Source organism: Protopterus annectens, chromosome 8.part0 (assembly GCF_019279795.1).
Source record: "Protopterus annectens isolate FY-2018-M chromosome 8.part0, PAN1.0, whole genome shotgun sequence".
Lineage (NCBI taxonomy): Eukaryota > Metazoa > Chordata > Ceratodontiformes > Protopteridae > Protopterus > Protopterus annectens.
The window spans coordinates 1641787395-1641814612 of record NC_056741.1 but is presented as its reverse complement, the minus strand read 5'-3'; the positions used below and the strand labels follow the sequence as shown (position 1 = coordinate 1641814612).

Sequence of the window (27218 nt, the reverse complement as noted above, 5' to 3'; positions counted from 1 at the left end):
GGAGCCAATACCAAAGCGCCCGGACAAGATACTTAGCCCCCCTCAGACCAATCACACTGGAGTAAGGGCCCCCCCCTCAGACCGATCACACTGGAGTAAGGGCCCCCCCCCCTTAGATGCCATGTTGACGGCGGCAGCCACAAAGAGGGAATTGGCTCAGGAGAGCCCCTCAGTCCATCCACCGAGCAAGGAGTCCCACTCGATGGACCGCTTAGGGAAGCGAGTTTTTAGTTCAGCGACCTTCTTGGTAAAGTCTCTGAACTACATGGCACATGTCATCAGGATGCAGCGGGATCTTATCAAAGGATATGCTGCCTCCCCCCCTGAGTCCATGTCGGTGGATGACAAGCAATTGTACTCCACCCGAATGGCCACTCTGAGATCAATTTCTAATACCTCTATGAGGCTATTGTCCCACGCCACAGAGGGAGCCGCTAGGGCTAGCGGAGCAGGCCTAGTCATGAGACGTCAGGCCTGGCTCCGTCATTGTGACTTTGCGGAGCCTTTTAAAGTGTCCTTTGCGAACGCCCCCTTTGATGGTTCTGCCCTGTTTGGCAAAACGGTTCGCGAGACACTTGTCCAGAGCGAAAAGGACGGGAAGGCGTCTGCCGTCGGAGTCCGCTTCTCTGTTCCCCAGCGGTCCTTCTCGAAGAACCAAAAGGGTCAGAAGAAGATGTGGTTCTGGAAATCGCAACATTCCCAACCCGCTCCGGACAACCAGTCCTACCGTGGCAGAGGAGGACAGGGAGGACGCCGCCCCAGGGGCAGAGGGGCTCCGAGAAGCTTTGGGTCCAGTGAACCTTTCTCTGAGCGGCCCGCGCAGCAGCCCTGAAGGGTTGCCCAGCTGCTCCCCTCTGGAGGCAGTTGGGGGGCGCTTCTCGGAGCACCTAGCGGCGTGGGAGTCCATCACTACAGACCGCTGGGTGCTTCGCATTATATCCAGAGGGTACAAAATACCATTATTCCATGTCCCCATACTCAAAAACCTCCCTGATGTACCACCCGATCAGAGGGAGGCCGCAGCTGCAGAAATTCAGCAGCTGCTAAGAAAAAGAGCCATCCAACCCGTCCCCCAAGACCAGCTCGGATTAGGGTTCTACTGCAGGTTCTTTTTGGTGCCAAAAAAGACGGGGGACTTGAGACCGATTCTAGACCTTTCCCGCTTGAACCTGTCAGTAACCAAGGAAAAATTCCGAATGGTCACTCTCCAATCTATTCTTCCCCTTTTAAGGGAAAACCATTGGATGTGCTCTATAGACCTCAAGGATGCGTACTACCACATTCTAATGGACAGACGATCCAGGAGGTTCCTCCGCTTCCGGCTGGGAGCCAGTCACTATCAGTTCAGGGTCCTTCCCTTTGGCCTCACCACAGCCCCCAGGGTGTTCACCAAGGTATTAGCAGTGATTGCGGCCCACTTGAGACTCCAGGGAATACAGGTCTTTCCGTACCTGGACGACTGGCTCCTGACCGCCTCAACAAGGCATCTACTTTGCTCAGCCAGAGACTTCTTTCTCCGCTTAGCCCCACAATTAGGCATTACCATCAATGTCGATAAATCTCTTCTGGCCCCAACACAAGTCATAGAATTCATAGGTGCCAGAATAAACACCAGAGAGCTACGAGCCTTCCTAACTTCTGAGAGAATCCGGAATTTGCAACTCCATGTGTGGGCCATCCTCCAATCAGAGACTTCTCCAGCGGAATTGGTCTTGAGGGCACTAGGCTCCATGGCGGCAGCGATTACGCTTCTTCCATGCGCCCGTCTGAACATGCGGGTACTGCAATGGACACCTCTAGTGCAGTGGTCCTTTCTATCCCTTCCTCTTCACCACCCCATTGCTATCAGCAAGGTTTGCAGGAGGACTCTATTATGGTGGCTCCAAGCCTCGGACCTCCATACGGGCCGTCCCTTCTGCACCTCTCCCCCTCTCGCCACAGTGACCACGGACGCCTCCCGCCTCGGGTGGGGGGGGGCATTATTCAGGCAGGACAGTCCAAGGCACGTGGAACAACACAGAGACCTCCCTGCATATCAACGTTCTGGAGAAGAGAGCGGTGCTGTTCACGTTGCAGGCTCTTCAGGATCTTCTCCCTATAGGAACGATTGTGATTCAGTCGGACAACATGTCGGTTGTCTGGTACATCAACAAACCGGGGGGAACCAGATCTTACCCCCTATGCTGCAAAGCCATGAGAGTATGGGAATGGGCGATCTCCACAAACCGCTTTCTCATTGCAACGCACATTCCGGGACGGACCAACATCCTAGCGGACAAGCTCAGTCGCACCCTTCTTACCCCGTACGAGTGGTGTCTCAATCCACTAGTAGCGAAGCAGATATTCACAAAATGGGGGCAACCCTGCTACGATCTTTTTGCGTCTCCATCAAACACCAAATGCGACAATTTCTTCGCTCTAATCCCCCCTCCAGGGGAAACACCAAGAGACGCTCTGGTGCATGCTTGGCCACCTGGTCTACTTTATGCCTATCCTCTGCTACCCCTGATGCTACAACTCCTACAGAAAGCCTCACGGTTGGGGAGCAGGATGATCCTCATTGCCCCTTACTGGCTGCGGCAAATTTGGTTCCCTTACCTGTGGTCTCACCTTGTGAATCCTCCTTGGATTCTAGATCCCACTCTGGATCTCATCTCCCATCCGTCGAACCTACCGACCCGAAACCTGGGCAATCTCAAACTAACAGCTTGGTTGCTCCAGTTCCACTCCTAGTTAGGACTCCCGGTATCTCTTCACCAGTCAAAGCCATCCTTGTGGCAGCGCATAAGCCTTCCACCAGGAAAGTGTACCGCAGTAAATGGAAATGTTTTTCCATCTGGGCGGAGCATCATGATCTAGATCCCTTTACGGCTCCTCTTCCGTCTATATTAGACTTCCTAACCGAACTCTTTCAGGAAGGCGCTAGTTGTTCAACTGTTAAAGTGCAATTGGCAGCCATATCACATTACCATGTGGGACATGATACAGGGCCTTTGATGTCGGCCAAATTGTGTAAAACCTTTCTCAAGGGCACCTTCTTACTTAGACCCCCTATAAAGGAAGCCGTGCCATCATGGGATCTTGCATTAGTTCTTCAAGCCTTGACTGCTCCACCTTTTGAACCCGCTGCTTCAGTAGATCTCAAATTCCTGTCTTGGAAAACAACATTCCTTGTAGCCATCACTTCAGCAAAGAGAGTTTCAGAGCTTCAAGCTCTTTCTGTGAAGCCTCCTTATTTGATCTTTCACCCAGACAGAGTGTACCTCAAGATCAATCCCTCTTTTCTCCCCAAGATAGCATCAGAAACCAACATAAATCAATCCATAAATTTACCGGTTTTCTTCCCTAAATATCAGAATAAGGGAGAGTACAAGCTGCATTCATTAGATGTTCATAGGCAGCTTCGTTTTTATACTCATAGAACAGCTGGCCATAGGCAATCCGACCAGCTGTTCATTTCCTTTGCCAAATTTAATTTGGGGAAAGCAATTTCAAAAGTATCTTTATCACGATGGATTTCTCAATGTATCCTATTGGCGTATCAAGTCTCTAGGAGACCCGCACCAGAAGGAGTTCATGCTCATTCCACTCGCTCCATTTCTACTTCTGCGGCCTCCAAGTCTGGAGTCCCATTGGATGATATTTGTTCAGCAGCCACTTGGGCTTCATCTCATACCTTTATTAACCACTATAAACTGGACGTGATTTCTAGAGGGAGAGCATCCTTTGGCTCTGCGGTGCTTCACAATATCCTTCCATGATGGCCACCCAAGGTGCAGGTAGCTGGGGACTCTGTCCCACAGGTTGCTGACAAATGAACTCCCTACTTCAGATTTAGAAGTTATGTACTCACCATAACATTCCATCTGAGTAGGTAGCTTCATTTGTCTGCAACCATCCCCCCTCCTTCCCCCTGGCCTTCTTCGGATCTATTGGTAGTTGAATACCCATTTTTTTGGGTAAATATTGAGGGGCAAACTTGATCTGAGGTCATGGAGGGTTAGCAGGGCATTATGGGTGAAGGGAGGAGCTAGGAACTCGGATCCATTAGCTGGAAACAAGTTGCCGGCTCGTATCCGATATCGGATCCAAGACCCACAGGTTGCAGACAAATGAAGCTACCTACTCAGATGGAACGTTATGGTGAGTACATAACTTCTAATTTTCCAAATGGTGTACCAAGTGTGGTTAACAGTGAAGATTTTGGTCAAGCAAAATTTGCCAAAATGAACTCTGCATCTAAAACAGAAAAAACAGTGGCGTTTGGCATGAGGGCAGCAACCTCTTCAACTATGGGCACTGGATGATTAGGTTCGTCTTAATGCTTTGTTTAGATCGCTTGGTTCTATACATATTTTGATATCATCATTGATTTCCTTATGACCTACCACCATGGACGATACCCATTCAGTCGGTTCCTCTACTGAACAGATTACTCCTTGCTGCACCATTTTGTCTAGCTTGGCTTTGACTCTGCTCTGAATATCTACTTTAACTTTCCGTGCTCACCTGGTAACTTTACTGACCTCTGGGTCTAACTTGGAGTACACAACTGGTAGTTTATCTAGTTTGTTTGCAAAAATATCAGCATACTCTGAAAAAAAAAAAAATAGCTTGGGCAAAATTTGAAATGTTGTCATGCAGGCTTACATGGTGAACTTCTTATGTAAGTGAAATCAGTCCCATTCTCAAATTATCGCTGAGGCCTAATAATGACTGTACGTGTCTCCTGACTACGAAAGATTCCAAGTCGTAGCTGTTCCAGCAGAGTAACAGGAAAGCACTACTGAGCCTTTGGTTTGAATCTCTTAAGTGGGGTTGCAGCTTTCTAATTGATCAGTTTGCCTCATTGGAATGCCCCTTTTAATAAAAGAATGTGCCTTATATGATATACAAAACCAGTTTGAAATGATTCCACTTTTTGCAAAAATGACCAAAAGCTAAGCACTTTTCTCTCTTGGGTTTGTGATTTCCACCACAGTTACGACTGCTGACTATGTAGCAGGGTGGGGCCACGTGTATTGACTTTGCTGAATCACCCTTGTGCTTTACTGAGCATGCCCTGGAATTTGCTGGGAAAAGACTGGGTATTTCGAAGGGATTGTTAAAGGACCTGCAGTAGCTGCCGTGTGTTTGGGCCTGTTTCTTTTAACAATGTGCTGCATACTATCAACATGAGCATTGCCACTGTGCCTTCCGCAGCTATTCTAATTTGAAAGCATGCTTGTGTGCTTTTTGTAAACTCGTATATCTAAGAAATCTTAGTGGCCTTATTTAACATTACATCACTGCCTCGAAGCACAATCTTTCTCAGTGTGTCATTGTTAATACCACACACAAGCCTGTCTTTTTTATCAACTTCTCTCAAATCACCAAATCTACATGTTTTAGCCTTATTTCTCAAGTCCGTTGTATATGCAGCAAGGTTTTCACCAGGCTTTTGATCCCTTGTGTAAAGTAAGTGTCTTTCCATTGTAATATTCATTTAGGGGTTACACATTTCTCTAAATTTATGTTTTAAGCACTCTGGGTCTTCCCTTGTTTCAGCTGATACCACTATGTGGTGGTCTTCCCCCTTCCCTGCAAACACAGTAGGTGCATACACAAATGAACACTCTTTCAATGGCATCTGAACCAGCTGAATTAAGCAGAATAAATGCCTTTGTACATGTGCCTTTGTCAGAAAAAGCATTCTGTATGAAAATATCATATTCCTACTCAAATACACTCCAGTTTTCTGCAATATTGTTATCAAACGCAAGCGGTGCAGGTCTGCAAAAGCCTTCTGCCATGTCCACAGATTATAGTAAAACACAATGCAAAACTGGTCCTTGTAATTCTGTACGAACATTCACACATACCAGGTACTTGTAATAATATTCAAATGAACCAGTAACTCTTCGAAAGATTGTACTTTGCAAAATATTTTTTGAAATAACTTTACTGTAATACTGCACACACTTGCAAAAACACATTGTACACATTAGATATTTTGAATAGCTTTAGTTAATACAAAAAAGTAGAACAATGAAAAAATACGGTTGTTTTCCCTATTTGTAAATTTTATTTGATTCAGATATTTTTTCAAACGTTTTTGCAATTATTTCGAATATTTTTCTCAATATATCGTAGTTTGGGACATTTACTTTAATAAGAAATTTGTTTTGAGTGTTCTGAGTGCTTCATTTTTTATTTGTAGTGAAGGAAATCATTTAAGCAAGGTTTAGTACCTGGAATTTGTTTCTGCGAGTTGTTTGAACAGTAGAGATGATCCACTCCTGTATATTTCTCCAACTTTAACCAGTTGCCTCATGGCTGTAACTCTGGATCCCATTCTGACACTATGTCGCTCTTCTTGCGTGCATTAAGAAGACTTTGAGGCTGGGGTGTTCATTTAAGTATACAAATACATCAAGTTGGATGGCAGGAACATTAAACTTAAGCAAACTGACTACATACTTGCATGCTCACACTCTGCTCACTCAAAATGGCACACTTGCTTGCACGTGCTTGGTACTTATATGCACGTGCTGAGTCACTGGAAAGCTTCTTAAAGGTATATCACACACACTGAGCTACACCTCCTTTTTCATTATAGGTTCATAGGTTCCCCATCTTTTTATAGGATTTAACCTTGATTTCCATATGAAGGTAAATATATTGTATACATCCTTCTCTAAATTTAAAGGAACACTGTAGACACTAGTTAAGTAAGTTATCTTTGCTAATAGAACTGAAGTTATTAAATATACTTATTTTTAAAGGAAAGCCTAAAATACTTCCAAAACACAGGCACTTTTTTTAAAAATCTTCTATTTTCTGTTTCCCTACAGAATTTATCATTTCTTGTTTCCTAAAGTTTATTCCAAGGATCTTAATTGCTTTCTTTATAAAATTAAACTCCAGAAATCTTTCCTTCAAAATTAAGCCTTGACTTTTCTGTTTCTTTAATACTAGCCCAAATGCCTTAATATTTTCTTGTAACTTTATTACTACAGTCTTGCTAATTTCATTTTTAGTTGTAATAATGTCATCTGCATAATTCAACAATATTGGCATTTTTATCCCTTCCTTAGAAATAGTTATAACAACCATATCCTTATTCATGTACATTGATATTACATTAATTACTAGTGTGAATGTACCACTCGATGGGCATCCTTACCTGATATACTTTTCTAACTATATCATCACTCAACCATCCATTTATCATAATCTTTATTGTATTGTACTTGTATGCTGACATGCACATATTTTTAATCTTCTGACTTGTGATGTATTTGATGTGTGCGATAATACTAAGTGATGTATTGAATTGAGTGCTTTACTTAAGTCTCCTACAATCACTTTAGCCTGAACATTTCAACCTACTATATCATCTATTAATTCCCTAATTGTTAATAAGTCTTGAAGTTTTTTACCGAACACATAATTTATTTATAACCTTAACTGCTTTTCCTTCCATTCTTTTGTGTGATTCTTTCATAAAAATCTTATCTGTATTATTTAATACAATTGGTCTCCAATTTTGAATTTCTTCGTTTTCTTCTTTTTTTTCCATGTAAATTTGGTGATAGCTCCACATAACTCTTTATACAAAAAACTTTCTCTAACCAGTCATTTAACACTTTTATGAACAAATTTTTGCTTCATATTCAGATTTTTATACATTTTGTATTCTAGTCTATGTGGTCCTGCTGCAGAATCTAAATTCATTCCTTTTATTACCCGTTTCAATTCTTGTATTTCTAACCCTTTCTAAATCCTCATTGTTCATATCTGAAAATGTATTTACCTTCCATGTTTTATGTGTTCTTTAAATGCTCTCCTAATATATTACTACTATATTCATAATCTCCTCTTGTATGCTACATCTTACCTGATGAATCTTTAATTTCCTTCATTATGCTATTATCTTCAGTTATTTTACTTAAATAAGGTACAGTTTTTCTTTCAAAAATATCTTTATTCATGCAATAAATATTTTTCTTCATTTCATATATTTTTTGTTCTGTACTAAAAAAAAAAATCTTCATTCTTCTCTGTGCATTCAGTCATGTCATTACTTAATTTCTTATTCCTCTTTTCCTATATATTTTCTCTTTTTCACATGCCATAAAAATTTTTTATATTTTTAAAGTAAAGATGGTAAAGGAGCAAACAAAGGCTGCAAATACTCAACAGCATATAAATTCCTTACACACCAGTATCGAAGACAGGAACAGTCCAAACTGGAATGAAAACTCATTCGTGCACTGGTAAGCGCCTTCACCCCTTATATGCTGTTGAGTATTTGCAGCCTTTGTTTGCTCCTTTACCGTCTTTACTTTACTTTAAAACTTTGCGGCTGTTTTTTTGGTAAGGAGCATTTACTCCCTGGTATCATCGTTTTGTGTTTGATTTTTTATATTTTAGTCTAAAATTTAACCACCATTCTGACGTTTTTTAAACGTCATAAGCCTTTTTATTAAGCTGTCTTCAATTACAATTCAAGTCCCCTATTACAGTCATCTCCGTGTTGACTGCTACATATTGTATTATCTTTCTAAACATTTCTTCCCTCTCCTTTTTTTATAACATAAGTATATAATGCATTTATGGACAATTTTAGGTCAACCATTCCTCTTGTGCTGTGCTTATGATGTCATAATAAGGCAGAAACATGCATATCCACAGCTAGAGGTGTTTGGCTTTAATGGCCTGTAATTGTCCATAAATAGACTTAAAAATGAAAGTAAAAGAAAAAGTCTTGGACATTCAGAATTACCATTTAGCTGAAACACCTGATATCCTTAAGGGGCGATTTGCATATATCCCACGAGGCCTCTGATGCAAACATTAATAACACTTGGAATATGTACAATACAGTTATTTTCCAGTTTTCAGTATCACATTGCAATCCCATACCCCAGTCCATAAACCCCTATTATCATATACTTTCGATAAATTCAGTCTCTTTTTCATCCTCATTTCAGATTTGAATATTAATTTTTTTCTTTGTTTCCCTAAAAGAGGGCTTAAGAACATAAATTCCATGGTGAGCAGCTTTTCTTTTTTTCATATCTGCCCAGTCTTGAAAATAATGTCACAAAGTCTCTTTATTAATATGCATAAACTCTCTTACCACATTTGTTTTAATCCCGAGTGTCTTAATAACTTTGCCCCATACCTTATATCTGTCCATTGGTGCATCTTCCTTGTTTTCAACTCGAACCTTAAACAGTCTTTTTATTCTAACTTTCATTTCTTCTACTTGCTTACCCCTTATTTGTTCTGTCACCATTTCAGTGTACTATTTCTTCTCCGTCTCTCCTCGCTCGGCTGCCCTTCTTCCTTCTGTTTTCTCTCCATTTCTCCCCATGATAATTACTCTTCATCTTTCATTTCACTTTCATAAGTGCATCATCCCACATCCCTCTTGACTGGAGGGTTGTAATCACAACTCTCTGCGATACATCTGCGGATTCAAAAATATTCTGTTGGAACACCTCTTCCAAATCTATCTCCACTGCATCTTCTGCTTTCCTACTACTTTGAAAAGGCTTGACTGCCTTTTCCTTCATCTCTGACCCAACATACTCCTCTCTTACTCTGTTCTTGGCTTCCGACTCCTTCACTATGAAATATCTCTGCTGTTCAATTAACAGCACCACGAGCAGGATTTACTTCATTCTTCTCTACATTCTCCATTTTAGCCTATGGTACCTTCCTGCTTCTCCAGACCACCTTCATGCCTGGAACAGAAGACGGGAAGTGCCACAACGAAAAGATTTCCTGTATGCAAAAGAGTAGGGGAAGTTCCCTGATGCCTTGGCAATATTTCTGCTAGTAGTATAAATACCACTTTGGGTGTCTCCTGAAAAACAGGCTACTAGTCAAGTGAGACTAACCCAGTCAACAATGGATAAATAAAATAACTAAATTAAGGAACTATCACTTTTTTATAATTTCCAGATATTCTAATAAGTTCATTTTAGTTATACAAAGCAACTTTTTACAGAGGTGTGTGTTTTTAGTTATTCATAGGTATATATTAAATTGTTTGAAATACCTCCTTGGTTTAGTTAATGTATTTTACTATGCCTGTCACAAGTTTGGATTCCTTTGTTTTTCCTTGTGTCTTTCTAGACAGTGGTCAACTATTGAACAATAGTCGTTATCTGGCATACTTGTTTGATGCATAGGAAGTGAACTTCAGCATGATTTACTTTATAGCAAAAGTTGTGTTGTATTAAAATTTGGTATTGTCAAAATATTTAATAAATTTAAGATACAAGTGCATTTATTTCCATTGTGTTGATTTTTGGGAGCAAGTCGTGCTTTTTCCCAGCTATACTTACATTAGATGTAAAACACACTACAACTGGCCCTTTTTGTCGGACCATAAAACTTAACTTATATTAAAACAAATAAATGACCTAACACCTTGACTATCATCCTTTCACTGATTCTTACAGCCACTAAAATAAACTGCAAATAAGTACTTGTTCAATTCCTAAGGGACTAACAACATTTCATTAATTAATCAGTTACACGAAGTCATTATTTATTCGTTAAGTCCAGTATAAAAGGAGTCATATTTGAAAATATACTTCGCTTTTTTTTTTTTTTTTTTTTTTTATTTTAGTTTGTATTTTTTTTACTGGGGTAGTGCACTGATTTCAATGGAGTATTTGCAGGCATAGACCAAGTGAATAGGATCACATAAGAAATGAACAAAATATTTCCAAATAATAAGTATATGCAAAAAAAAAATACATTTATCTATTTACAAGATGCAAGAATGCGGTACATTTAGTTTAAGAATCAGTTTATAATGTCAAAATATGAATGGAAAAATGGAATTTAGGTCTTTATGGGTAAGATATAGCCATAACCTTATGCTACAGGGATAGCAGCATATCATTTCTGATTTCATATCAATTAATATATAAATGATCTTTATAACATTTGTACGTTATAAAATACTTTAAGCCAGAACTGTCCAAAAATGTTCTTTTTCATAATGTGTGGCAGTAGGGCTCTTATGGGACTTGCCTGCATCTCTCAGATGTTCCAAAATACCTTTACTAACTGGTTGTATGGTTTTTTCCTATATAATATAAATTTCATGAACAACATTTCAAGCAATATATTACTAGTTTCATATAACAATCTGAAATCTTAACTGGAATACATTTTTCTACCATCAATAACATGGCTGAATGTGTCCTCCCTATATTTTCAAACTATGCACCCTTTACAGGTTTCATTCTCTAAGTCTTTCTAAACTTCTCTTAAAGCTCAACCTATCCATCAGACATGGAGAACTTTTAAAGGCTATGTTCAAAGCACAGTGTAACCTTTGCCCCAATTCTCATCATCCATGATATTATTGCAATATTTCTTTAAAATCGTAACCATTCCGTCTAGTAATGGTGCTTAATGAGTAACGTAATATACTTGTCATATCTCCTCCCTACTACCCTTGTTGAATTTATAGCTTACTTTTCCCCATAACATGTTGAACTTTTATCTAAAGATGATTATAAAAGCTCCTCATCATAACATTTATCTCTTAATCCTTTAATTTATCTGCTGTATTATTCATCTTGTTCAGAACATAAGTTTACTCAATAAAACTCTCCACATGGTTAAAATCTTATTAAATGGGATACATTGGCACTAGTAACAAACTTAACCGAAGTCTGTTGTCTGTATAATGCACTGCTAGTCTTTCCTTCTTGAACATAAGCCTCCACATCTTAATACTGTATTCTGTGCAGTTGTCTGTTATATGTAGATTTCATCCCAAAATTGTTTTGAAATCTATTAAAAATTTTCTAAACCGTTACCTTTTACAATGAACAAATCTATATATCCTGTATAAAATATTACCCGATTCAAAAAAATTATATCTGTATAAAACTCTTACTCTTCAATCTCTTCCATGTTTAAGTTTGCATATGCAGGTGTGAACGTGGCCTCCCATAGCTGTTCCACACACTTGTTTCAAATATTCCCCACAAAAATCATATTCTTTCGGCTGCTCCTGTTAGGGGTCACCACAGCAGATCAACTGTTTCCATTTCTTCCTGTCCTCTGCATCTTGCTCTGTCACACCAACCACCTGCATGTCCTCTCTCAACACATCCATAAACCTTCTCTTCGGCCTCCCTATTTTCCTGTTACCTGGCAGCTTCATCCTTAGCATCTTTTTCCCAATGTACTCTGCATCCCTCCTCAGCACATGTCCAAACCAGTGTGATCTTGCCTCTCTGGCTTTGTCTCCAAACCTTCCAACCTGGGCTGACCCTCTAATATACTTATTCCTAATCCTGTCCATCCTCGTCACACCCAGTGCAAATCTTAACATCTTCAACTCTGCCACGTCAAGCTCTGACTCCTGCCTTTTTGTCAGTGCCACTGTCTCCAACCCATTTAACATAGCTGGTCTCACTACCCACTTGTAGCCTCTACCTCTTGTACCCTCTTCCCTTTCACTATTACTGATACTCGTCTGTCACAAATCACTCCTGACACTCTTTTCCACCCACTCCATCCTGCCTGTACTCTCTTCACCTCTCTTCCACACTCATCATTACTCTGAACTGTTGATCCCAAGTACTTAAACTCATCCACCTTCGCCACCTGTACTCCCTGCATCCTCACCATTCCTCTATCCTCCCTCTCATTCACACACATATATTTTATCTTAGTCCTGCTGACCTTCATTCCTCTTCCCTCTAGAGCATATCTCCACCTCTCCAGGGTCTCCTCCACCTGTTCTCTACACTCTCTACAGATCACAATGTCATCTGCAAACATCATAGTCCACGGGGACTCCTGTCTGCTCTCATCTGTCAACCTGTCCATCACCATTGCAAATAAGAAAGGGCTCAGATCTGATCCTTGATGTAATCCCACCTCCACCTTAAACACATCCGTCACTCCCACCGCAGACCTCACCGCTGTCGCACTACCCTTGTACATATCCTGTACCACTCTTACATACTTCTCTGACACTCACGACACATACAATACCAAAACTCCTCTCTAGGCACCCTGTCATATGCTTTCTCTAAATCCACAAAGACAAAATGCAACTCCTTCTGACCTTCTCTATACTTCTCCATCAACACTCTCAGAGCAAACATCGCAACTGTAGTGCTCCTTCCTGGCATGAAATCATGATCACTAATCATCACATCCGTTCTTAACCTAGCTTCCACTACTCTTTCCCATAACTTCATGCTGTGACTGATCAGTTTAATCCCTCTGTAGTTACTACAGCTTTGCACATCACCCTTATTCTTAAAAATCGATACCAAAACACTTTTTCTTCATTCCTCAGGCATCCTCTCACTTGTTAAAAACTCCACTGCCATTTTATATATTTATTTATTTTATTTTACATTTGTTAACCGGGGGTGTCTGACTGAGCCGAAAAGGCCCTTTTTCAGCAGATGCCCGGGGAGAAAAGCTCCACAAAGAAAAAATTGCAGACACATTTAGTTATTTAGACATGATCAGTATACACACAAATTACAAGAGACATGTTTTTACAGTCATATGTGGCACATAGTTACAGTGGAGAGAACAAACAAAAAAATATTAATTTTAAAAATAAAGATAATTAATAGATTTGTGGTGTACAGCTGAAATTTGGAACATAGGTATAATACGTACATATTACACAGGTACAGTACATACATTGTAGATTAGCCAATGTTTGTGAGTAAGATTAAAAACTATTATCAAGTGCTCTAGATTTAGTATGTATATGTTATCTGCTTTCACTAGCCTGGGGAGCAATCATGGCACTGCCAACTTTGCTTGAGATGCTGCCTGATGAGGTCTTTAAAGGAGGCTTTGGATGATGTGTTTTGAATGCTAGTAGGGACAGAGTTCCATTTTTTAGCCACTGAACTTCTATGTAGTGCATCTCCAAAGCTATTGTAGCTGTTGGTGACTTCTAGTAGTAGTTTGTTTGATGATCTAAGAGGCCTTTTGGCTGAGTGATGATGTACTAGGTTTTTGAGGGCAGGACACTTATTGGGGAGGTAATAGAATGACAGAGGCAGAGCTGATAGTAAGTTAGGAGGTTGGGCAGTTCAAGCCAGTGGAGCTGTCTCAAAGCAGTACAGTGATGAGTTCTATATGAGCAATTTACAGCAAAGCAGGCAATTCTGTTATAGCAGGCTTCCATTTTGCTTAGTTCAGTTTTGTTGAGATTAGTCAGAATGGGAGATGCATAGAGTAGGGTTGATAAAAGTTGGGAGCGAGCAATGGCTGATCTTGTGTTGGTAAGAAGTGGTTTGATGCAGTAGAGTGACCCCAGTTTGGCATGTACTTTTTAATAGTTAAGTTGAGTTGACTATCAAATTTTAGGTGGGAGTCTATTATTATTCCCAATAGCTTAGCCTGTGCCACTGGAGCAATTGGAGTAGCATTTGTGGAGTAGATGGTGAATTGACTGTTAGTGTTTTTGTTAGAACTGGTTATAATCATAAGCTGAGTTTTCTTTGGATTGAGGATAAGTTGGGCTTTGGTAAGGTAGTTTTCAACGTCAGAGAATGCTAGTTGAGTTGTTTGCAGGAGGGTGGGAATGTTTTGTCCAACACAGATTAAGGTAGTGTTATCTGCATACTGAATTATAGATGCATGCTGTGTGGAGGTATGGAGGTCATTTGTGAAGACTGTGAATAGTAGTGGTCCTAAGAAAGAACCCTGTGGGACTTCTATAATTATGGGCAGCTGAGGAGAGAGAGAATTTTCCCATTTCACAGCTTGGTACCTGTCAGTTAAGCAGCTTTGGAACCAGGTAATAGTGGAATTTGATAGATGATATTGGTTTAGTTTGTTTAGCAGGATTTGGTGTGAGACTGTATCAAATGCTTTGGACATATCCAAAAAAAGAGTTGACACTTGTAGGCCTTCATTTTTGAGGCGGTTTACTGTGTCTGTGAAGCAGAGGAGGGCTGTAGTGGTACTATGGGCAGGTCTGAAACCATGCTGAGTAGGTGACAGGATGTTGCTGTCTAGGAGATAGTTTAGCATCTGGGTATGGATGCATTTTTCTAGGATTTTGGCCAGGGGGGAGAGTAAAGCAATGGGTCTGTAGTTATTAAGTTCAGTGGAGGTCCCGCCTTTATGTATGGGTGTAACATAGGATATTTGCCGGAGTTTGGGCACATAGCTTTCAACAACTGATCTGTTTATGAGAGTGGAGATTGGGATAGCAATAGCATCTGTTGTGAGTTTCAAGAAATAGCTGGAGAGTGGGGTCGGCTGCTGTTGATGAGGTTTTTATTTTGGAGAGCATGCTTTTGATTGAAGTGGTGTAAACTGTTTTGAGGGTAAAGCTTGTATTAGTGTTATTTGTGTTGGGGGGGGGATAGTGAGGAAGGAACTGTCCTGTGATACTAAGGATAGAATTGAGTTCACAAAGTGGGAGTTGAATTGTGTTTCGATGGGAACTTTAGTGTCAGGGGTGGTTGGTTTGGGGGTAGCCTTTTGGGTGGATTTTAGTAGCTGGTTTACATTTTTCCAAAATTTTTGTGGGTTGTGTTGGCATTTAGTTTGTAATGTTGTGTAGTAGGATTTTTTGTCCAGCCTAATGCATTTTTTTGCACGGTTGCACAGTTCTTGGTACTTAAATTAGGCTTTGTGTTTCTTTGTTTTTTTGATAGTAAAGCCAGGCAGTGTCTCCAGACTTGAGGATTTGTTTGGTTTATTTACTGAGCCAGGGGTTTGTAGAGGTTCTAACCTTGATTTTGCGCAATGGAGCGACAGTGTCTAGGTGTTGTAGAAATATTTTGTTGCAATATGCTACAGCCTGGTCAAGTGGGAGGGTTTTTAGGGGGGTCCAGTCAGAGTTACAGAGTAAAGTGTTGAGGACCTTGGGAGAGAATGTTTTCATGTTTCTAGTGGATATATAGTTAGTGGTTTTGCATATGTTTGTTCTACTATGTATAAAGTATATTATGTTGTGGTCACTTAAGGTATCTGGGAGACTGCCTGTGTAAGGGTACAATGTGGGGTTGTTAGTTAGGACCCAGTCAAGAATGGATTCCCTTTTAGATTTTTTATCACATCTAGTTGGAATTTGGACTAGCTGCTGGTAGCCATGGAGATTTATTCGATTACTTGGTGGTTCTGATATACAGGTGAACCAATCTAGGTTGAAGTCCCCCAGAATAAGGGTTTCTTGTGAGTATGTGGAAGAACACCAGGATAAGAAGTCTTCAAGGCCAGCAGGTGTATTACTAGGTGGAATATAGATCACAGTTGTGGTGATGACCTTTTTAGGGTGAAGTTGAAGTTGAGATAAGTATGTCCCAATTATTGGGGGAGGGGTAGGAGTTTGGTAATTGATGGACAGTTAAGTTGGACTTGTACAGTAAGGCAGTTCCACCCCCTTTACAAAGTGTTCTGTCTTGTCTAATGATATTGTAGCCGGTAGAGAGAACTGAGTTAGCCAAGTTTTTATTTAGCCAGGTTTCTGTTAAAGCAACTATGTCTGGGGAGTAGTGTGCTATTGTGGCCTGGAGTTCAGGTATTTTATTTTTGATACTTCTAATATTAATATTTAGCATTAAAAGATGGTTGGTTTTGCTGCTGTTGTTGATTTGCCCAGGGATGAAGAAAGTGGGGGTGTTATGTTCTGACATTTGTGTTGGAGCAGTTTGTGTTGGACAGGATGGATTTGGGCCTGGGATGGGGTGGATATCTCCACTTATGGTGAGCCTGGAGTTAAAATGGTTATACAGATGTTGGAGTTTGGTGAGTAGTGTGAGACAGTATTGTGCTTTTTTGGAGTAAGAATCCGAGCATATGTGTTTAGTTCTGAATTGGTCCGTTATGTAGTTCTTGAATAACTGGGCAGATATTATTATAATGTGTGGTGTCTGTATATGAGAGTGCATAATGTTAGTGTTGTGCTACTAAGTTTAGGGATATTGCTAGAGTGATAATTTGTAGTGTTGTAAAGAATTATGAGAAGACAGGCTAGACCTAGTTGTGTGATAGTCATGGTTATAAAGTTCAAGTTGTTTCTAGGTTGGGATGTCTGAATAGGAATTATAGGGTTGCACTATATGTGGATGGGGAAGTAGTGTGGGTGATGTAAAAAATGCCCAGTGGGAATGAGAGTGATTGGGAGTATTTTGTGTGGAGCAAGTTGGTGTGGTATAATGTGTTATGACTTGAGGAGCTGTGATTGGTGGAGGTGATGTGAGGGTGAGCTGTGGGTGTGGCTGTGATTACTATAAATGTAGAGGTAGTGGGGGCGGGAAGGAATAGGGGGCAGGGTAAGGGAAAGGAGAGAGCCCGAGCATTAGCGAGGGCGAACAGAGCGGGGCAGAGCCAACCAAGACAAGAGAAAAAAGTAAGTATTACTTTACAAATCTGAACACTTTAAACAAATTCCTGAGGTCTAATGGCTTACCGGCAAGCAGAATGTAATTGCTGAAGAAGCACGTATGTCCTGGTGGGAGACTAGAAATTTAAAGATGGCTCCATGCTCAGCAGAATTCTAATATAGACTTTGTATTGGGGGAGGGAGATAGCACAAGGGGTGTAAACCAGGTGGAATGCAAAGAAACCAGAGAGGCAATCAGTGGAAATCAGTGAAGGCCTCAGAGGGGGTAAGTAATAATTCAAACTACCTGTAAAGTGAAGGAGAGAAGAGACAGTAAAGTTTATAAAGGTTGGGAGTATGTCTTCACATTGACTTGCTGATTAGTAACCAGTTTGTGCACAGATTAGAGTAGGGAGATACATTAGCAATGAAAGGGGAATGTATGAATGGAATCTTTGACAATCCCACTTCTTTCACCTAAACACCTCCATGCTTCCACAGGTATGTCATCTGGACCAACAGCTATTCCGTTCTTCATCCTCTTCATAGCTATCCTTAATTCCTCCTTGCTAATCCACTGCACTTCATGATTCACTATATGCACATCATCCAACCTTCTCTCCCTCTCATTCTCTTCATTCATCAACCTCTCAAAGTACTCTTTCCATTTGCTTAACACACTCTCCTTACTTGTGAGTACATTTCCCTCATTATCCTTTATCACCCTTACCTGCTGCACATCTTTACTAGCTCGGTCCCTCTGTCTAGTCCTTTTCTCCCTCGTTAGTTTTCAACCTTTTATACAACTCTTCATACGCCTTATCCTTGGCCCCCTCTCTCTTTGCCATGCACCTCATCTCCTTGTACTCTTGTCTACTTTCTTCATCTCTTTGACAATCCCACTTCTTCTCCGCCAACCTCTTTCTCTGTATACTCTCCTGTACTTCTTCATTCCACCACCAGGTCTCCTTGTCCTCCTTCCTCTTTCCAGATGTCACACCAAACACCTTTCTAGCTATCTCTTTTACTAGCTCTGCTGTAGTTACCCAGCTATTTGGTAACTCTTCACTGCCACCCAATGCCTGTCTTAACTCTTCCCTGAACATCACTTCGCAATTACCCTTTTTCAATTTCCACCATTTGATCCTTGGTGCTGCCCTCACACTCATTCCCCACAAAAATAAAAGCGATTACTCTTCAAACAAAACTCCATCGATAATAAAGCCTTCCTCTTCATTACTTCCGAATGTAAAAAATATTCTACTGATCAAGGTCTCATATCATGTTTTATGAAAGAATATAAGCTGCAGACATTTGTCATCTCAAAGACAGCCCTGTTGCCATTAAACTCATTTTTTGCAAGTGATGAAAAATAAAGAATCTTTCACATATGAACTTAAAACATTGACTCAAGGCTGTAACAATAAAGCTAATATGTTCTCCACTATTTCCATTGCACCCCGCACCTGGGAACAATGGATCTACCGGGGGAGAGATGAGACTTCTCCATACTTCGTGCAAAGCACAGAGCAATGTTAACCTCATTCGTATGCCAATTCTTCCTCCATTTTTTTTTATCACACCTGTCTTTACTATATATCATCTGTAAGTGCCTGCAAATCCACTTGCGTTGTGTTTAACTGATTTGTGTTTGATCTTACTTCTTTACAATGCATAAATATTATAATGATTATTTATATGTGAATACATCTGAAATATACCAAGCTTCAATATTCATATATTTTAAATGACACATTTTATAATGAATTTAATGAATTACTGATAAGTATTTATTGTAATTGAATGACTTTTATGTTCAGTTCCACAAGGAAACAGTGAAATTACAAGTGCTTATTTGGTTTATTTTAGTGCATGTAAGAACCAGAAGGCTAATAGCTAGTTCATTTATTTGTTTTATTAAAAGATATGATTTAATGTTAATCTTCTTTCCATTCATCACTGATGGGTTCGGTTTCGAGCCCTCTGAATAGAGTCAACCTAATACCAAGCTCGCGTACACTAAAAACTCTCGAGCTAAGCTGCTACCCACAATGTCCTTCTCCCAGTTGCCTCAGATTTCGTTTGCCGCACAGCCATATAGCAGCTTTTCACCGAGCTCTCCAGTTGTGTCATATTTTATATATATTTGTGTAATTTTTGAATATTTTCCTAAGCTAACTCGTTTCTACCCTCTTATCTATTTAGCTCTACCCTTTGGGTATTTCTTATACCTTCATTGGTACACCCTCTCCTACCCTTGTGGTATTGTTTGATACCATCGTTGATTTCTTCTTCTCTTTTCTCACTTCATTTAGTCAGTGGTTTGTTTGTCTCTTCGTGTGTATGGATATGTCTGAAGAAAAGGGACTTTGGGGTTTAAACATTGCACTTCCTGCAATGGCAAACTCCCTAACAGTGACTCGCATGATGATTGTGAGTATTGTCTGGGGTTTCTCACCTCTGAAAAACCTCCTTGCCAGATTTGCCTAAGTTTTATTCAGCGGACGCTGAACGTGAGAAAAAAATAAACAGATTTTGTAAGGCCTGTTGGTCTCACCTTTCTCAGAGGCCCTTTCTGTGTCGGAGGTCTCAACCCCTCCAGTGAAGGACAAAAAAGTCCCCATTCAGATCCCTCTTCACCGGCTGGTGAAAAGGGCAAGTCCCATAAACATCAGGCCCACAAATCTTCAAAGGAGCACAGAATTGCTTCATCGGCACCGATTACGACTATTCCTTCTGTTCCAAGCTGTGCTCCAGTTGCTTCTTTATCCAGTGTCATAGATATTACAGAAATTTCGACGTTGGTGCCACCTTCGACACAAGTCCTATCTATAGTGATAACTACGGCTCCGACCTTACTTTCTTCAATAGTTTCGATAATGACTTCATCTTTTACCGCACTGAAGGCGGTTCCGACAGTCCCTTTGGAACCGATAGTAACCTTGACTGAGTGCCTCCTCGGCACTGAGTCCCTCCTCGACGCCGCTAATTCCTGTATTACCTGTCTCTAAGTTAGAGACTATGGTGCCAATAACTCAAACACCACGGACCCGGTACTCCCTTTCATTGGACCCGTTCTTAGGCCAGACATATAGCCCCTTTCTGGACCGGCCTGACTCCCCTTCAGGAGTGTCCACAAGGAGTCTTTCTGAATTCGATGATGTGCGCCTGCTGGGCCAGCTGTTGACAGCCATAGGGATAAATGTTCCTAAGACTCATCCCACTTCGGGGTTTGGGTCTATTGCTCCTCGGACTCCCACTTATACTCCTGCTTCAGATCTGTTGGTTCCGAAGCCCATTGCTCCGACGTCCTTGGTGGAAACCCATTCCTTAGTGCCGACAGTGACCCTCATTGAGGCTTCGATGCCACCCCTTTGGGTTTCTGTTCCATCAGAACTGTCCCTTCCTCAGTCTCATGGTTGGGGGGGGCAGAACCTCGGTTCTGAGCAATTATCTGTTCTGTCCTCAGATCCAGGGACAACGCCTGCCCCGATCTTGCTTGAGGCTCCGTCCCCGGGAGCGGGTCTGAAGGAGCGGGGTGTGACCGCAATTCCAAGATTCTTACTCTGTTCCGGGCTCCCATTCCTCTTCGAGCGGGCCTGCTTTCCGAGTGATGGAGAGGGTGCTTGCTTCTGGATGCGTTCCTCCTACATCGGAACTCCTCCCTGCTCCCCCTGAGCTACAGCTACCATGGGTCACCTCCCCAGGACACCAAGAGCAGAAGCTGCAGGAAACCCCTGGTGCAGGGTACTCTTACTTCCGAGTCTTCCTCAGACATCCCTACTGAAGCATCTCCTTGGAAGAAGGCCTGTAAGAGGAAACACCTTGACTCTCCTGAGGAGTGTCTCACAGAGGATACGGACTACGATGATTGGGAGGGGTCCCCACGGTCAACCCTGACGATGTAATTTTTGGAGACATCCTGGAAATATTGAAACAGAGGGGTGGCTGGAAGCCCTCTAACCCTTCCTCGGAGAAGTTTGTCTTCCTGCAGGCTTTCCGCTCTCTGCTTTCTACTTCTTTGGTGACCCCAGCTGCCTACGACTTAGTCCAGCTCGTCGTGCAGCGTGCATGGAAGAATGCTGATTCTATTGAGGCCATTTCCCAGAGACCAGATAATAATCTTTCCCCACCAGAGGAGAACACCCCCACTGGTCTAGAGGCTTGCAGGTAGACTCTATGGTGGTGGCGGGGGCCACTAAAAAGGAACTTGTGGAAGAAAGTCCTACTATTCACTCGCCCAACAGAGTCCCGGGCTGTGGACAGACTAGGGAAGCAAGTTTTTCCTTCAGTGACCTTTGCAGTCAGGTCCCTGAACTACTTGTCACATTTCACGGGAATTCAAAGAGATCTGATTTCCGAACTTTCTGGAGCCCTCGCGAGTCAAGTTTCTGACTGGGCACAAGACAAGGTTGCCTCTCAACTTGCCACCCTTGAGTCTATTTCCAACTCGTCCATGAGGTTGCTCTCTCACACAAGCAAAGGGGCAGGTAGATCTGCGGGTGCAGGCCTAGTCAGGAGGCGTCATGCCTGGATGTGCATCGGTGACCTCACGGACTCCTTCAAGTCTTCCTTTTTGAACGCCCCTACTGAATCATCTTCCTTGTTTGGTTCTAAAGTAAAGGACACACTGGCCAGGTGCGAGCAGGATGGAAAGACCCTGTCTGCCGTTGGCCTACGTTTTTCCAAGCCCCAACGTTTTTTCCAAGATCCAGAGGAGTGGGAAAATATGGCACAAAAAAATCTCAAGGTCCTTTCCGCAACGTACGTGGTGAGGATTCCCCTAGAGGTAGAGGGGTTCCAGTGGTGGAAGATGCCCCTTTAGGGGCAAAGGGGGTCCTCGAAATCAAAACTCCAGGGATACTTTCTCCGGACGGTCTTATCAATGCTCCTGAAGCGTTGCCTGATTGCTTTCCTCTGGAAGCAGTCTGGGCTCGTTTTTCTCTCCACCAAACTGCCTGACATTCTATTACAAAAGATTGGTGTGTGCAGAATAATCTCCAGAGGCTATTACATCCCTCTAACATCACGTCCAAAACCTACAAAGCACCTTCCCGATGTTCCACCCAGTCAAAGGGAAGAAGCAGCTTCAGGGATAAGAAAGCTCTGTCAAAAAAAAGAGTCATTCATCCAGTCCCCCCCCAGACCAATGCTGATCCGGTTTTTACTCTAGATTCTTTTTGGTACCAAAAAAGACTGGGGACTGGATACCAATTCTGGATCTCCGCCATCTAAACAAGTCAGTGGTTCAAACCAAATTCCGCATGGTCACTATTCAATCCAGTCTCCCTTTTTTACGGGAGGTTGTTTGGATGTGCTCGCTAGACCTCCAGGATGCGTATTGCCACATCAAAATGGACAAATGCTCTAGGAGTCTCTTTCACTTCTGGCTAGGAGCCAATCATTACCAATTCAGAGCCCTGCCTTTCGGTCTCTTGACTGCCCCCAGAGTGTTCATGAAATGCCTAGCAATGGTGACGGGTCATCTGAGACTTCAAGGATTTCAGGTGTCTCTATATTTAGACAATTGACTCCTTTCTGCCCCCACCAAGCATTTCCTGACCATGGCCCTCCGTTACACACACTCACTAGCAGAGTCTCTAGGCATCACAGTCCATTGGGAGAAATAAAACCAAGTACAGGAGGATGAGGTGCCCAAAACAAAACCAATAAACAGGAAAAAAGCACCAGCATGCCGTAATCACCTTAAAACATTTAATGTGTTCCACAGCAAGCAGAGCAAAACACAGCACACAATGATAACTCTGAAACTACTACCAGTTTGTTTTAGTCTCCAACGCCATTAGAAAAACATGTCTGGTATCTCTACCAGATCACAGGCTTCAGAGGTTATGATTACAAGTACAAGTGATACTCTGTCAAAGAAAGGTGTCAGCAAGAGGTTTTCCAGGCTCTGGGGTCCATGGCTATGGCCATTCCAGTTGTTCCTTTGACAAGATTACACATGAGACTGTTGCAATGGCGCCTATTTTTCCAATGGTTGGCAAATCTTCACCCCCCCCCCCCCCAAGCTCACAGATCGTCATTACCAACTCTTGCAAGCAAGATCTCCTCTGGTGGATGATGCCAGACGAAAAACTTTGGTGTTGCCCCTTCCAGACCCCTCAACCCAATGCCACGGTGACCATGGACGCTTCTCTGATAGAGTGTGGAGGGGGGGGGGCATTTTCAGGTAAAGACAGTCCAAGGCATGTGGTCCAGCTTAGAGGCCAGCCTGCATATCAGTGTTCTGGAGTTGAGAGCGGTGCTGTTGGCATTGCAGGGATTGCATCCTCTCCTTCCATCGGGAACGATTGCGATTCATTCAGACAATATGTCAGTAGTCTGGTACATAAACAAGGAGGAACCAAATTCTACCCCCTGTGTTGCGAGGCCATGAGAATTTGGCACTGGGCAATAGCTTCCAACTGCTTTCTTATAGCAACGCAATCCCGGAGAGCTTCAACATTATTTCGGACAGGCTGATCAGATGCATCCTCCTTCCACGTGAGTGGTCTTTCAATCCAAATGTGACAGCAGAAATTTTCAGCTGATGGGGCCAGCCTTGCTGCGATCTCTTTGCTTCCCCTTCGAACAACAAATGGAGCAGCTTCTTTGCCCTCTTTCCCTTAGAGGGGGGAGTCCCTGAGAGATGCTTTGACTCTCGATTGGCCCATGGGTCTCCTCTATGCTTATCCTCCAATTTGTTTGATACCCCTTTTTTTGAAGAAAGCAATGCAGTTGAGATGCAAGGTGATCCTCATTGCCCAATTCTGGCCTCGACAAGTGTGGTTCCTCTTCCTCCGGCCTCACCTTTTACAGCCTCCATGGACCCTGGACACTCGTCTGGACTTGATTTCTCACCCCCAAGAGTTGACTCTCCCATATCTGTCATCTCTCAAGCTGACAGTTTGGTTTCTCCACTTCCGTTAGTTGCCAGGCAAGAAATCCTCTCCTCACCTGTTCGAGATATTATTCTGGCCTCCCATAAACCATCCACCAGAAAACTTTACAGAGATAAGTGGAAAAGGTTTGCTCTGTGATCTAAAGAACAGATGCCAGACCCCCCTCTCAGCTCCTGTCTCTGGTATACTTCAATACCGTTGAGTTTTTTGAGAATGGAGCATCAGCTTCTACCATTCGAGTCCACTTAGCAGCTATTTCCAATTTTCTTAACTGTTTAGAAGGTGTTCCACTTACTTCCACCCGCATATGCAAGACCTTTCTCAAAGGAGCTTTTCATAGCCGACCTCCAGTCAGGCATCCTTTAGAGGCATGGAATCTCTCCCTGGTGCTACAGTCTCCCTCTACCCCCTTTTGAGCCTGCTGCAAAATGAGACCTCAAATTTCTTTTATGGAAATCTCTCTTTCTGGTGGCTGTCACATCAGCTAGATGGATATCAGAATTACAAGCCTTATGCATCAAGCACCCATATTTAATTTTTCATAAAGACAAAAGTATCTCTTCATTCTAATCCATCTTTTCTCCCTAAAGGGATTTCTGATTTTTCTGTGAACCAGTCCATTGAACTCCCAGTGTTTTTCCCAAATTATTCCAATGAATGAGAATACTGTCTACATTCATTGGATGTACATAGACTACTACGTTTTTACCTGGATAGGACTAAATCTATCCACAAGTCAGATCAACTTTTCATTTCCTTTTCTGGACCAAAAATGGGATGTGCTGTATCCAAAGTCACTTTATCAAAATGGCGCAAAGATTGTATTGCCTTTTCATATTCACATGTAAATGAGCCTAAACCTGTCAATATCAAAGCACATTCAACGAGAGCCATAGCAACTTCTGTTGCTTTTCACTCCAGAGCCTCTATGGACGACATATGCACAGCAGCAATTTGGGCTAAACCTCACACTTTCATCAAACATTACAAGTTGGACATGGTCTCCAGGGGAACAATGGCCTTTGGCTCAGTGGTGCTCAGGAATGTTCTTCCATTAGGGCCACCCAGGTTTTCAAGTAGCTTGGGATTCTGTCCCATCAGTGATGAATGGGAAGAAGAATAGCATCAGGTAAAGAAATGGTCTTACCATCTGTGTTGTTGATCTTCCATTCTTCACATCCCACCCTCTGTCCCCCACCAAAGGCTCTCGGCAGATCTTATGGGTCCTTGTGGTATTTTCAGGGTTTTTGTGCAGAAATGGCCCCTGTCTTACTTCTGTATGTTTCATGCAATCTCTATCTGAGGTAACTGGGAGAAGGGCATTGTGGGTAGTAGCTTAGCTCGAGAGTCTTTGGTGTACGCGAGCTTGGTATTAGGCCGACTCTGTTTCGAGGGCTCGGAACTGCCCCCATCAGTGTTGAATGGAAGAAGATCAACAACACAGATGGAACGTTATAGTAAGACGTAACTTCTTTTTTTAATGCTTTGATACAAAGGACCGATTGTGGAGTGTTTTTCATCACTTCAGTAGTATATTTGGTCCTTGAAATAATTAATAGTAAATATACTTACACTGGTTATTGCCGTTATTTTGATGTAGCCAACTTTGCAGAATGCTGTGTTCTAGAAATAAAATGATAATCCTTGAACACTCGAGGTGCCATAACGTAGTCTTAATGCTTACGATGAAAACTTCGTACCAAAAAATACATCATTGGATGTTTTTAATTTTAATTGCTTGTCATTTGATGCTGTACTCTGATTTTAGATGGAAGATATGTTTGATGAAGAGGACGAGGAGGGAGGAGACCAAGAGGATGTTTATTTTACAACACACGATATTCTCAGAATTAGAAATACCATCTTTGTGATGCTGAAGAATTTCCTGAGGTTGCTTTCCAAGTTTCCAATGAAAGAGAAGCCACAGTGTGTTGTTCATTGTCTGCAGGTAATGCGTTAGGTTTTGTCTAATACAGTTTTACTGGATGCTGTTGCATTTGAAAATGTATAATCCTGTTTTCAGAAGATTTCTATGTATTATGGTCTTTCAACGTAAATCTTCTTGTTGCCTTTCACCCTTTTTTGTAGGCATGGAATGTCTACTGGACTCCTTGGATGTGCATAGGGAACTCAAATTTTACCTAGACAAAACAAAATCTGGCAGAAAATCTGACCATTTGTATCTGTTTGCAAAAGTGAAAGAAAAACTTGTGAACAAATGCATAATTTCTACATGGATTGCAAATTGTATTTCCATTTGCCACTAACAGCAAGGAAAACCAGTACTTCACAGGTTCAGGACGTCATGCACTAGGGCAACTGATTCTACCACTGCTTTCCTTGGGGGATTTTTATCCACAGGATTCTAGAGGTAGCTATTTGGACTGCAATCCACTTCTTTTCTAAACACTATATCCTAAGGCTGCTTTCAGGGCCCGGGCTGGTTTTGCTTCTGTTATCTTCCAGGATTTGATTTTCCCCTTATCCAACTTCTGGCCAGTCTCCCAACTCTCTTTAGTTTTGGGAATCTTCCCAAGAATTATTACCACAATAGGGAACTATGAATAGCTTAGGACAGTTGTGTAAATTAATCTGTTACTGTTGTATTGATTTATACTTATAGTTATAATTTACTTTTATATAGCTGAAAAGTGTATGAAGCACTTTGGGTGTATGTTCTTGTGCTTTAATCAACAGTTTAATTCCATGAAACATATCCTTACTCATTTTGGAAGAGCTCAAGCAATCCATTTCCCTACCATAACTTGTCAATATGTTTTAATTTTCTTACTTGTGACCCAAGTTTCGTACATATTACCCATGCATTGCAAAATATTGTTATGATGCTGATGGATTTTTCTTTGTCCCGTGTCAGCTTCTTTTCAAATACTTGGCAAGTTTTTCTTTTTAGTGTTGTAAGATTTATATGATATATTTTTAAGACACTGAATTCTGGTGCCAGTGATTAGGGC

General features: G+C 41.8%; 1 protein-coding gene across 1 annotated transcript in view; it reads left to right on the top strand.

Annotated features, from left to right (window-relative positions):
* Positions 1–27218, top strand: part of NCAPD3 (non-SMC condensin II complex subunit D3) — a gene marked incomplete in the record, with an annotated part of 2635837 nt that overhangs the window by 281551 nt on the left and 2327068 nt on the right. Inside the window, 1 exon segment of the mRNA XM_044081165.1 lies at positions 26015–26194. Within this exon segment, the coding sequence (XP_043937100.1) occupies positions 26015–26194 (180 nt within the window).